Source organism: Ctenopharyngodon idella, chromosome 3 (genome assembly GCF_019924925.1).
Source record: "Ctenopharyngodon idella isolate HZGC_01 chromosome 3, HZGC01, whole genome shotgun sequence".
NCBI lineage: Eukaryota > Metazoa > Chordata > Actinopteri > Cypriniformes > Xenocyprididae > Ctenopharyngodon > Ctenopharyngodon idella.
Genome location: NC_067222.1, coordinates 30180208 through 30194972, shown reverse-complemented (window position 1 = coordinate 30194972; position 14765 = coordinate 30180208). Strand labels below are relative to the sequence as shown.

Below are 14765 nucleotides of genomic sequence, written 5' to 3'. Positions count from 1 at the left end.
GGCTGCATACATCATCATCCTCATTTAAGAAAAATAACCATTAGATTGCAACGTAATAAAGAAAATACAGGATTTTACAACTCACAATGAATATCAGTCAATTTTATTGCGGTTACTTTTCTATATGACATCCTTGATGACATCCGATGCAGCCTTCAAATGCAATCTCCGAAGGACGCAGCCTCCGAAATGAGACGCAGCTCCTGTCACCAAGAGTGTGTTTTTGGTTGCGAGGGAAAGATTACCTTTTTCAGCTTCCCAAAAAACCCAGCGTTAAGGGAACAGTGGATGAAGTTTGTTTTTCCGAGGCAGCAGCGGAGTTGTGCATGTATGCTTGTTTGTTCCCGGGATTTCGGTGATGAATGCTTTGTAAACAAGTCCCAATTCGGCGCTGGATTTGCAGATCGCTGGTGGTGAGTAAAGCTGCATCGGATGTCTGTGCATATAATGTAAACACCACAAATGTTTTTGTTCCCTTTTTATTTATAATGATGTTGCATTTAGCAGATGATCTCTACACAAAAGCTGCGCACGCTCGTGACTCTTTAGCTCCGCCTACGGCACTGACGGCAGGCACGCCTCCAGGAGCTCGGCTTTTTTTGGAAAGACTCGGTACAGCGTATCTATCTTTTATAAATATGATAAAACTAAAGACTTTTCGGAGATATGAAGGATGCATGTTACTCTATATGTACTCAAGATTAACATGAGATTGGCAGAAACTGTGTGATACCCCCCCTTTAACATGCTCTGCTGAGAGTGGCGTCTGAAACGTTTCACTGCAACTATGCACACGACATGCACAGAGCTTGAGTCTATTCACTTCTCTACCTGTTGTGAAAATCACAAGCCTCTTCCAGTTGCTCAGTACTGTTTCATTTGATTCTACTGAAAAGCTTGTTTTCCTGACAGCTTGTTTAAAGAAAAAAAAACCTATACATTTCTAATATATATACACATACGTTAATATATATACAACAATACTGTATATAATTTTCACATATATGTTAAATAATTTTACTACAAGTACATTTTGCTATGCAAATAATATGATGTGCTCTGCTGTTAGACAACCAGTGGTGTTACAACAGTAATGAGGATTATCCTAATAAACGTCCACTCATTAATTGTGCCCAGACAGCATTCTTGTATATCAGAGAAATAGGTTTAGGACTATATGTTTAAAGGATTAGTTCACTTCAGAATTAAAATTTCCTGATAATTTACTCACTCCCATATCATCCAAGATGTTTATGTCTTTCTTTCTTCAGTCGAAAAGAAATTATGGTTTTTGAGGAAAACATTTTAGGAATTTTCTCCATATAGTGGACTTCAACGGCTGCCAACGGGTTGAAGGTCCAAATTGCTGTTTCAGTGCAGCTTCAAAGGGCTCTACACGATCCCAGCCAAGAAATAAGGGTCTCATCTAGCGAAACGATTGGTCATTTTCTAAAAAAAATAAAAATTATATACTTTTATCCGCAAATGCTCATGTTGCACTGCTCTACGATGTGCCACGCATTACGTAATCACGTTGGAGAGGTCACGCGTGACATAGGTAGATATTCCATTCAAAATAAATTGTTAACGGGCACGAGCGCAGTCCTGCACAATACACTGCACGCTCATCACAGCACGGTCAAAAAGTTTGTTTGACCTTCTCATCAACACTTGGCTTAAATATTCTCAAAATACTCATATGCCCTCTAGTGTCACAAACAAAAATTACAATTCAATATAATGGCTCCAATAAGCAGCTCAACAGTTTTCTGAAGGCTGCTCCATGTAAGATGGTGTGGCTTAATGGTTACAGATCTTTAACTTAAAAGTAGAATTGGTCTGACAATATAGTTCTGCTGAACATAAAGGGTGGAGGAGGCTGTACTTTCTGTTGTTCTAATGGTCTTTAGTGGCCAGTGTGGTGTGTCTTTAAATAGGCCTGCACACATTTAACCACAAGTTTTAGAAAGCCTGAATGTGTGAACCATGCGCGGATGTCAGAGTGTAGCAACACATTAAGAGCACAAGCTCTCACAAGAAATTTCAAGCGCTCACATTTGGGAAAAAAAAAGTTGTGTTTGCATTATAAAGAACAAAATAAGCTGACAGGCAGTTAGTTATTTGCAAAAATGCAAGTCTAGTTGCAAATCTGCAAACAAAACTTATGTGCAAATCTGCACACTGACTAGCATGTAAAGGTTTATGTCAGTGGTCAGAATGCTGAAAGGCTGAAGTGAAAACAAGTGCTGCACATTTAGTGTAGGACAGTGTCAGGTATTTCAGCTCTCAGTGGTTACATACTGAGGATCATTTCTAAATAAGCAAAATAATACTAAGCCATTTCTTTTGATTTACTTTCTCAGAGGCTGAAGTGTTGTAACAGCGAAAAGCGGAACTAGTGTCTGACTGACTCACAAGGTCGTATTTAGACATGTGAAGAGCGGCAGAGATACACATCACACACATCGCTCAAGAACCGAAATGCTGAGACCACTTCTTTTCACACTCGGTAATCACTTTTTAAATTTATACCACCAGTTTATTTATTATAATATTAAATGATATTTTTGCTGTTTAAAATGGTTAAATAATCATTAATAATAGTTAGAAGGATTCCCATTTTGGCTTTTCATAATCCGTGAACTCTATATATCTGGGACATTGGTAGGAGTGTGGTCAGACATAAAAAAAAAACAGTTTTTAATTAGATTACCAAGGAAAATGTAAGATGCCACTTACCCATTTGTTTTATTCTTTACATAAAATCTTTGTGATGAATTCTATACTAATGAAACGCTCCGTATGTTTTCTCTTTGACAGCCGTGGTTTTAAACAATTACCTGTTTACTGGTAAGTGATCCTCTCAATATCGTAAAAGCTTTGATAAACATGACTGTTTCTACTCTATTGTTGTTAAAGGAATGGTTCACTGAAAAAAAAATGTCTTTATAGTAATTAAACATCATGTTCCAAACATAAATTATTTTCTTCTGTGGAATACCATACGATAACCATACGATACCTTTGTGTGTGGAACATATTGAAATTTCAGTCATTATCCACTGATTATACTACTGACCTCCAGTGAGCTGGTAACTGCTGTCAGCAAACAAACGAATCATTCACACTGGTTTTGTTAATCAATCGAATCATTGAAAAGATCAGGCTCAAAAGACATAATATTTACAAGTTTCTACCTCTTACATGAACTCTCAGGCTCACTGGCAACAGTGGGCTCCAGGACAGCATGCGGCAGCAAACCTGTGCTGGTTGTGGGAACTGTTAGGAAATGGGAATGTTTTGATATTTCTACCATTAGTTGGTTTCCTACCATCATACTGTGGGCAGAGGAACCTTCTCAAGAATATTTGACCAGAAGATGGTCAACAGCCATTCAGTGGAGATGGGGCCCCATTAAGGCGTTCGAGACTTAGCATTGCTAACTCCGGTTACCGGTTTCTCTCTCAGATGTACTGGCATTGCCTCTCCTCTGGTCAAGAGGGACCCGGACAAGAGAAGCCCTTGACCACCCTAGGTAGCTTAAATTGTCCTGGCGGTGACAAGAGTCAGTCACACAAACTCTCATAAAAGCTGTATCATATGACTTCAGACTTGGAATATAGTGCACAAGACGAATGGGCTTTTATGTTACCTTTGTGGTGCTTGACAGCCTGTCTTCATTCACTTCTAAATTTTTAAACACAACAGCCAGGAGATTTTTATTTTTGTGTTTCACAGAAGAAAGTATGTTATATGTTTGGAACGAAATTAGGATGTGTGAATGATAACAGAATTTTCATTTTGAGCGAACTATCCCTTTAAAGCAAACAGCAGCTGTTTTGTTTGAGGATCACATACAAAAATAAAGATTGTCCTCTATATATTTACAGGTGAGTTGACAATTTGCATAATTTCCTTTTATTTACAGGAGGTCAAGATACCCAACTGGTCAATGGTTTAGACAGCTGCTTTGGGACAGTTGAGGTCCATAATAATGGCACATGGGTATCCGTGTGTGATAACTCCTGGGACATTGATAAAGCTGCTTTGGTGTGCAGAGAGCTGGGATGTGGAAGAGCTGTTATTGCAAATGGCCACACTCTTTTCGAGGCAGGGAGTGATTATGTACACCTGGACACTTGTTTGGGAAATGAGTCATCCATCAAACAATGCCAATATAAAAAAGAAAGAGATTGTCATCAAGATGCTAGAGTCGTGTGTTCAGGTATGAGAATTTTAGTTTTACCTTGATCAAAGTGTTTATTTGCAAGGATGCTTAAAACAGCATGGGATTTTTCACTGTTTGTATCACCCCGCTCGTCTGTGTTTGCACATTTCAGACACTGTCAGTCTGTATATTAGTGGTGGGGATTTTTCAGAATTTGTGTGATCGACTTGAACACACACGAAATCTGCCTGCAACTTTTGCGGCATCACACGAAACTCGCAGTCACACAGATTATTATTGAAATGTCTGAATTTTGGCATCAGAATTGCAGATTAATGATAAATGTGACCACACCTTGATTAATGAGAGAGTTTAATCATTCATTCAACCAGTTTGTTCAAAAAAACTGATTTGTTCAGCAGAAACACAATATGCCATTCTGAACATACCATAGTGAAGACAGTTGTTAATATACTAAAATCTGTCTTCCAGCTTCTTCAGTTGTTATCATTGTTGCTGTGGTAGCAGGCTGTACTGCTCATTTTGTCTGCACTGCTGGTTATTTTCCTGGTAAAGAAGAGAAAAAAACAAAAGAAAATCCAAATATGCTCCTGTTCACAAGGTGAGAAGGATTTACATGATGCTCTTTACCTGCAAATATTATTGCTTAATCATCTTACCATTACAGTAAAACACCTTTTTTTTAATGTACTTTGTATCTCAAGATGCAGTTAATATGCCAGATGTGCTCCATAGACACCAAAGTGAAGAGAATGCTGATGATGACTATGAGATTGTAGATATGGATGATGGAAATCATGAAGATATCAACTCTGACTCTGAACAAGACTATGTAAATGTAGATCAGGATGACTCCGAACAGGACTATGTCAATGTAGAAACAGACGATTCAGAACAGGACTATGTCAATGTTAGTATTACAGAACACAGAAGTATTCTGGACAATAACTATGAAGACTTATGAAAGTTATTTGATGAAATGTATTACGGATTTTCAAAAACAAAAAAAGGACCCAGGACCTACTTTTACACTTCTGAAGGATTTCAAGATGGATTTACCACACAAAACTGCCACACACTGATGAAAAATGGAGCCAGACGTCGCCACACAAGGAACAAGCACAGTTAGCAGTGAATTAATTCATTATATCTTACAAACAATGTCCCAGTATGAATTATTCTTTGTAAATATAGAGAACAATGACTCGTGGACATTATTAAGCACTAATATTAAAGATTTAAATTGTTGGCTGAATATTAAAATACTGCAGACTTGTCTTTAGCCATTATTTGTGATTTACAGAAAATTACAAATCTCTGGAACTGTGTTAGTGCAAATTCGCTATTCCTATGTCACTTTTCTACTTCACTGAAAATGGTGGCACTAGCACTTTAGCAATTGTGAATGGAGCAAGCAACAAGAACTTTGTTAAAAAAAAAAAAAAAAAAAAGTTTTTTGACAGATTCTTATCTGTTTTCTAAAGAAGCAACCAAAAAGAAACATCAGAGAGAGAGAAAGCAGTATAGCTATGTCTATTTACATTGTGACACATTTACCCTCTACCGCTCAGCTGTGTGTCTTCCTCCCTCAATTGTTGCTTGTGTCCAACACCCACTAATGAGTTACTGTTACTGTGTACAACACTTGCCTTATATCATGACTGCCCATGGGTTAACTAAAGAATTAATTTAAAATAAAATATAGTTTAAATAGTCTAATATATGCTTGCACTCTGCACAATGATAGGCTTCCTCTGAATATAGCTGTCATGTTTTACTAAATTACTGCAAATACAGTTTAAGTTCAGTTTTTAGTTCCGTGTTCTATACAGGGAAATGCTGAACATGCTGGCAACATGTTTCACACTCACAGACACTGTGTGTCCAAAAGGACACTTCCTCAAATTTGCGTCACAGCTTTATCAGTGTGTTAACTTGTTTTGCTGAGAACAGAGCTATTTTCTGGATCCTGCAAAATCACAGTGGTTTGGAAATCACACGGAATGCTACACTTGAACTCCATTTTGAAGTACTGCATTTCTGACATGGTTTCTCTATATTCCCCAGAGTAATTATGTAGCCTAAACAGCTCATTTAACTTAACTGCAGAGATTATTTAAAATTTTAAATATGCAGACGTGCCATTTCTCTTTAATTATATGTTTTAAAGAAACATAAACTTTTTGCATAAAACATTGGCTTTATCGCATTTGCTGTCAATGAAAAAACATGCATTTTACCACCATCATGGTGTAGTAACAGCATCTACCAGCAGGTGGTTCATGCCAACCAATCAATTCCTGACCCCCAGATGAAATCAGAGAGAGTGAGGCAATCATTTAAAAAGCCAAATATTACTCACATTTATCTCACTTATTTATCTAATTTCTACTCACAAATCTATCTTACTGCTCAGTCCAATTCTGTCCAACAGACTGTCCTTCCATTACATCCTGCCTATATGATCTCAAACTATGGATGGATCAAAACGTCTTAAAACTGAATACTGAGAAAACAGAAATCCTGTTAGTAGGCCCTAAATCCCTTCTCTCCTCCCAACATGACTTCTCCATTCATATTGATGGAGTTATAGTTTATCCATCACCTACTATATGCAATCTCTATTTGATTCTAAATTATGATTTGAACCTCCTATCAATCAGCTTGTTAAGTCTTGTTTTTTCATCTTCGTACTATTGCCGGTGTATGACCTTCATTAAACCTCAAAGATGCTGAAACTGTTGTCCATGCTTTTATATCTTCACGCCTGGACTATTGTAACTCTTTGTTTTACGGCCTACCCACTAAAGCCCTTAATCGCTTGCAACTAATTCAAAACTCAGCTGCTCATGCCTTTACATTTAACAAAAATCAGCTCACATTACTCACATCCTACAGCAGCATTGGCTCCCATTCACATTTAGTTTAAAATATTTGTCCTATTTTTCAAGGCTTGTCATGGTGTAGCACCTTCTTACCTTTCAGAATTAATACACCCTTATATCCCTGCCCATACTCTGAGATCGAGTTCTGAGAATTTGCTTGCAGTACCTAAGTTCAAACTATCTAATGTTGGTGATAGGGCATTCAGCATTTTAGCTCCCACAAAACCTCCATACTGTCTCTTCACTCCAGGCCATTAAAACTGATCTCAAAACTCATTTTTTTTACATTGTTAACAGATTGTTTACTTTCAGTTTTAGGTCCATGCTTACTTTGGTTATTAGTATGTTATAAGGTCATTGTCTGTCTGCCTGTTCATATGTATCCTGATTGTATATTTGTATATCTATAACATTATGTAAAGTGTCCTTGGGTTCTTGAAAGGTGCTATAAATAAAACATTATTATTATTATTATTATTATTATTATTATTTAGCGCTAAGCAAGTGTCACTTTTGGACTCTGATCATGTATTTCACAAAAGGTGCTTTTAAACAGACTCTTGAATGGATGTTATTCCACAGTTCAGTAAGACTACCCTCTATCAACATAGTTGTGCCCAGAAAAATATTATTAGTTAAAAAAAAACACTGATGTAAACACTGTTTTATTCACACACTCAAACAGAATAAAACATTTGCTTGTGGTGTAATTTGCTTAGTTTAGGGGTACAGTCTTCAGGTCAGTGAAAAACAGATTGATGGACAGATCTTGACAGAAACTGATGAGGCTCATAATAACTGTGCAGAGCACACAGATCTTGAGATCTTATGAGCCAGGAAGTAACCTCTTAAATTTATAATGCTTTGCCATCCTTGTAATTTTGCTTTTGCATGGCTCTAAAATCAGATAGTAATCTGATTAACATCTTAGTTTATAACAGTGAGATGACTCAAGAAGTCTAGGTGATCTTAGGGAAAATAACTAGATATTGCTCTGCTTGTCATGTTGTGAATATCTGTTTGGATTGCAATTCTTGTCTTAAAGGCAAAATTGATGAAAATACATTTTCGGAATAGGCTGGGTTTTTAAAAAAAGGATGTTGCATTTTATTGTCTATTTTTTTTTTTTTTTTGCTCTTTTTGTTCTTTTCAGTGGTCAAAAGGGGAAGTGACTGCAGTTTTGGTTTTGTATGTCTTGAAAGAAACAGAGATATAGCCTACATACACATCTTAAGTGCATTTTGAAACAACACAAGGATGCCAAGACCTTCTCTTCTCACTTTGATACTGGGTAAATTCAATTTTCAGTCTTTGCATTTCTCATTTTTAATTACAGATGGAGTTTAAAGGTTACGATTACATGATGGAACATTCATTTATGTCACAGTATTAATATTACAACAATATTTCATCCTTTAAACAGTTTAGTTTATTAACCATTTATTAACTGTGTAAGATGGTGTGGTTGTCGTATCTTTCCTACACAATTCAGTAAAGTATGTTTATCAGTCATCTTTCAGGTTTTCTCAGAGCCTTTACCACTTGTTCTTTCTGAAACTAAACTGAAACCAGTGGCTTATGCGCTTTAAAAAAACAAAGATTATTGGAGTACGTTTTACAAAAAAAAAAAAAAAAAAAACTTCTACTTTAAAACTTCATGTTTGAATCAATTACTTGCCATGTCTTTGTAAAAAAAAAAAAAAAAAAAAAAAAAAACTGCTCATGAAAATAAACTGTTCAATGTACTAAAATGATATAACAGGGCTCAGACAGAAATATATATCATTTGTATTTGAATGCAGCCATTATTTTAACACACCAAAACCTTTTTTTAATGGGATTATTAAGGGGAAGAACTAAATCTGGCCACAGTGTGATAATGGTCTTTTCCTGTCAGTCACAGCCCAGTTCTGCTATGGCACACATTGAATAATTCAGTGTTTACTGTATGTTTACATAGACAACATTCTAACATATTTATCAGTTAATATGCAACACAGTTTTTATTTAAATTATCATCTAGCATTATATAGGGGTGAATTCAGGTTATTTCGGACACTTTTTGCCATTGAGATGACTGGGAAAAAGTGTCATAATTAACCTGAATTCGCCTATCAATCATAAAATCTAGTTGTAAGTCTATAATGTTTTTAAATGTCTCTGTTTTTCATCTAAACAGCCAGTGCTCTCACTTCTGCAGCTGGTAAGTAACAGACTGTTAGTCACTCTTTTAAAACTCAGATCTTATTCTAGTTATATGAGATGTCTGACAGTTTTTGCTAGTTTGCAATTTTAGCATGTTGTAAGATGTGAGTTGATTAATAATATAGATATTTTATTTTTTAGGTGCATATAGTATCAGACTGGTGAATGGTAATAATGACTGCTCTGGGAGAGTTGAGATCCTTTATAATGGCCAGTGGGGAACAGTGTGTGATGATAACTGGGACATAAATGATGCTGCTGTGGTGTGCAGACAGTTGGGATGTGGAGGAGCTGTTAGTGCAACCTCCAGCGCCAGTTTTGGACAGGGAAGTGGTCAGATCTGGTTGGATGATGTGGGATGTTCAGGAAGTGAATTATCCCTCACACAGTGCTCACACAATCCTATTGGAACACATAACTGCGGTCACAGTGAAGATGCAGGTGTCGTCTGCTCACAGGGTAAAAGTATATATGTTTCCCCAGATCCAAGATGGCATTGTATATTTGCTGTTTTGCTTGAGATGAAAAGAGTAGCAAAGTGATTAAAAACAACATAAACCTACAGTGTTTGGCCCCAAATAATAATTAAATATATTTAAAAAAAAAAAAAAAAAAAAAGAAGAAGATTGAAAAGAAAATTGGCTCTGCACATTAGGTGCTTGGCTCCAAACAATGTCAAACACATATAATATACAAATACTTACAACATAGTTTTTAATCACATTGTACTTACATTTTTAAGACAAGCTACCAGACATAAGATTGGTCAGTGGGTCTGATTCATGCTGTGGAAGAGTGGAGATCCTTCATAATGGCCAGTGGGGAACCGTGTGTGATGATGACTGGGACATGAATGATGCTGCTGTGGTGTGCAGACAGTTACAGTGTGGATCAGCCATCAGTGCACCTCAAAGTGCTGCCTTTGGTCAAGGCAGTGGATCGATCTGGCTGGATGATGTTGGATGCTCGGGAGGTGAAGGAAAACTCACACAATGTTCACACAATGGACTAGGAAGTCACAACTGTGGTCATGGTGAAGATGCTGGTGTTGTTTGTTCACGTAAGTCAAATCTTCTGCATCTTGACTTTTTTTTTTTTTTTTTTTGGAGAAATGAGCAATAACTTAATTACATTAAGCTTCATGTATTTCATGATTTTTATCTTAACATGCAATTTTAAATGGATGCCTGTTTCTTTAGCAGGTGACCTGCAGAAGCCCTCTCTTTCCCTGATCTCCACACATACAGTTGTTTCTCCTGGAGAAAACATTCAGTTCAGATGCACAACACCTAATCCAAGATGCAATGCTGATGCTGAATTCCACCTCTTCATAAATGGATCATCTATATTATCCTCCCAGAAACATGTATCTAGTGTGACTTTCAACCTTGTTAATGTAAGCGTCTCACATCAGGGCAGCTACAGCTGTAATTACTCCTACAAAAACAGCATTATAAAGTCACCTTGGAGTGACACTGTTATCATCACTGTGGGTGAGTGTTTAATCTCAGCTCATTGTCTACATCATATAAATGCATTAGTTGCATGAAAGTGAATTCATTCTGTATTGATGTCTTATTTTTGTGTTTGTGCTGCTGATTTGTAAAATGGCTGAATTAAATTTTGATCCCGAGAAGATGTAGTTCTTGAAGACATTTTTATTTTTTTAAAGCTGTTTGAATTTAATGCTTGAGGTTCTGTAATATAAATGTATTCTTGTTTTCTAGTGCACTTGCAGCAGCCCAGCATTCCCCGCATTGCTCCTGATGGACAGTTTGATGTTGGGCCTCAGGGGCCAGTGATCACCAGGGGTCACAGTTTCACTATCATCTGTTCCACTGAATCTCAGTATACTGGAGGCTCCTTCTACCTGTTTAGAGAAGCAAATATCACCAAGAGTCAGTCAGCTGTCGATCTCTCTGCCTCCTTCTCATTTCCTGAGGCAGATTATTCATATGAGGGAAACTACAGCTGTGTTTATGAAGTCATTTTGTCCTCACGCTCCTTCCGTTCATCTGCCTCTGAACTGCTGGTCATCACTATCACAGGTACTGATGTCTTTTTTGTGTTTGTACTGCTGATTTGCAAAATGGCTGTGGATTAAATATTGATCCCGACAAGATGTAGTTCTTGAAGCCATTTTTATTTAAAGCTGTTTGAATTTAATGCTTGATGTAGCGTCCTGGTTAATAAAACAGTTGACTCTTTCACTGATGATTCACAGTTAGTTTATTGTTCACATTCTGTAGAGCCATCAGACAACAACGCACCATGAACCACCATAAGAGCTAGGTGAAAAAATAAATAAATAAATATTGAAAAAAAATGAAACAAGAAAGAAAATACAATACCATACAAACAAACAAGCAAAATTAATCATATTATAAATATGATATGATAACCCACATAGGCCTACATGCGAAAAGGGATGATTGTTCCCTTGTTCCCCATTAAACCAGAAGCTAAGCTTATAAAGTTTGTAGAATCCTTAAGACCTTTCCATAAATCAACCGTGCACCTGTGTCTTGGTCAGCGTGAGCGTCTGTCTAACACCATAAGGTATACATGCCATATATCCGCTGCACTCGGAGAACACGCTGTCAAAATTAAAGTCCTCAGCCACACCCTATTACATTTAACAAATTCACATCAAATACACATTCAAACATACAAAAATAATACAAATAATAATAAAATAACTTAAAGACCACAAATAATAAAACATCATAAACATAACATATTGGGGTTCGTTATACCTGAGATTCTGTAACTATATAAATAATGTATTCTTGTTTTCTAGTGCACTTGCAGCAGCCCAGCATTCCCCGCATTGCTCCTGATGGACAGTTTGATGTTGGGCCTCAGGGGCCAGTGATCACCAGGGGTCACAGTTTCACTATCATCTGTTCCACTGAATCTCAGTATCCTGGAGGCTCCTTCTACCTGTTTAGAGAAGCAAATATCACCAAGAGTCAGTCAGCTGTCAATCTGTCTGCCTCCTTCTCCTTTCCTGAGGCAAATTTTTCACACGAAGGAAACTACAGCTGTGTTTATGAAGTAATTTTGTCCTCACGCACCTTCCGTTCATCTGCCTCTGAACTGCTGGTCATCACTATCACAGGTACTGATGTGTGTCTAAAACAAGCTGGATTGCTGATAATGAAAGTTTAACTCAAAACCATGTGTCTGTCTCAGCCTCCCTGCTTCCTGTCATTGGTGCTGTGGTGTCAGCTGTGCTGCTCTTATTGTCTGTCCTCATAATCATCCTCCTGGTCAAGAGAAGACAAAAACAAAGGAACAAGGAAACTCAATTGAAGTGCTCTTTTAAAAAAGGTATTGTAGCATTTCATAAAAACTATTAACTATTATTAACAATTAACTATTTATTAACAATACCTTTAATAATAACTGTATGTCCCTTCATCTCTATGCAATGTCTCTAGGTCCAGCTAATACGTATGCAGGTACATCCTATGACAACAAAAATGAAGATGATGAGGCTGATTATGAAAATGTAGAATCTAATGGTAAAAACATGGATCATGATGACTCTGAAGAGGACTATATCAATGTGGACACGGATGACTCTGAAGAGGACTATGTCAATGTGAATGTTACAGAGAATAAAAGTGTGGTACACAAATCTGATGATAACATTTATGAAAGCTATGAATAGGCCTACTGAGTGAACCTAAAATGCTGTAATTTATGAGGCTCCAAATATATTAAATATAGCAGCCAAGTCCATTTGACAGTGAATGATAGAAACAGAGACTACACACAAATCTTTGTTTGGTCTCACTGTCTTTTTACTAATGATGATTGTTTTCAGATAATACAACAAGAGATATGCTATTTTATGGTTTATATTATTTTCTTTTTTTTAAATGAACAAACTCAAAAGGGTGTTGTTTAATTCTACTACTAGTAGGAGTATTAAGTGCTCTTCCATTTTCAGTTGTGTTGCCAGTTTTCAACCTGTGCTCCAAACCCCCAGTGGGCCATGTAGGTACTGCAGGGGGACTGTAAATAATGATTTAAAATTATTTGTCAAGGCTAAATAGCATAATATGTTAAATTATTAGGATCTTGAGCATACTGCAAAATAGTTAATGAAGTTGCAATTTTGCTGTGTTTTCTTGAGTCATGTAATTGAACGTGACGATACAAAAACATTGACAGAGCTGTTTTCAGCATAGATTAAGAATGAATGTATGCATGTTTAAATAAATTTAATGAACGTGGTTACCTGGCTTTCTTTGATGCCTTTCAGAAAATTTTTATAATTTTCAAATACTTAAAATGCATTACTTCACAACAATTGTTTTTTCTTTTTCTTTTTTTTTAATATTCCCTTAAATCTTTTAACGAAAAAGGACAATTACACAAAAAGAAAATTGGTTTTAAAACTGGTTGTAAAATTAGGCTAACAAGTGCTTGCTCTTCTTTTTGATCTTAAAGGGTTAGTTCACCCAAAAATGAAAAATCTGTCATTAATTACTCACCCTCATGCCGTTCCACACCCGTAAGACCTTCATTCATCTTCGGAACGCAAATTAAGATATTTTTGTTGAAGTCTGATGGCTCAGTGAGGCCTACATAGCCAGCAATGACATTTCCTCTCCCTAGATCCATTAATGTACTAAAAACATATTTAAATTAGTTCATGTGAGTACAGTGGTTCAGTATTAATATTGAGATATTTTTGTTCAAATCCGATGGCTCCGTGAGGCCTACATAGGGAGCAATGACATTTCCTCTCTCAAGATCCATAAAGGTACTAAAAACATATTTAAATCAGTTCGTGTGAGTACAGTGGTTCAATATTAAAATTATAAAGCGAAAGAATATTTTTGGTGCGCCAAAAAAAACAAAATAACGAATTATTTAGTGATGGCCGATTTCAAAACACTGCTTCAGGAAGCATAATGAATCAGCGTGTCGAATCATGATTCGGATCACGTGTCAAACTGCCAAACTGCTGAAATCACGTGACTTTAGCGCTCCGAACCGCTGATTCGACACGCTGATTCATAACGCTCAAAGTTTCTTGAAGCAGTGTTTTGAAATCGGCCATCACTAAATAATTCGTTATTTTGTTTTTTTTGGCGCACCAAAAATATTCTTGTCGCTTTATAATATTAATATTGAACCACTGTACTCACATGAACTGATTTAAATATGTTTTCAGTACCTTTATGGATCTTGAGAGAAGAAATGTCATTGCTTCCTATGTAGGCCTCACGGACCCATCGGATTTAAACAAAAATATCTCAATTTGCGTTCCGAAGATTAACGAAGGTCTTAAGGGTGTGGAACGGCATGAGCGTGAGTAATAAATGATAGAATTTTCATTTTTGGGTGAACTAACCATTTAATATTCACCCTTGGCAATATTCACAGATTCGAACTTCCCGGATCAATAACTCGTGAGCTAAACGTTGTTAAAACACAAATGCAGCTATTTCCAATCATAAACCTAGACA

At 36.6% G+C, this 14765-nt stretch overlaps 1 protein-coding gene across 1 annotated transcript in view; it reads left to right on the top strand.

Annotated features, from left to right (window-relative positions):
- Positions 1 to 14765, top strand: part of LOC127508566 (uncharacterized) — a 144343-nt gene that overhangs the window by 107892 nt on the left and 21686 nt on the right. Inside the window, exon 3 of the mRNA XM_051886655.1 lies at positions 11007 to 11327. Coding sequence (XP_051742615.1) covers positions 11007 to 11327 — 321 coding nt within the window. The remainder of the gene's footprint in view (positions 1 to 11006; positions 11328 to 14765) is intronic.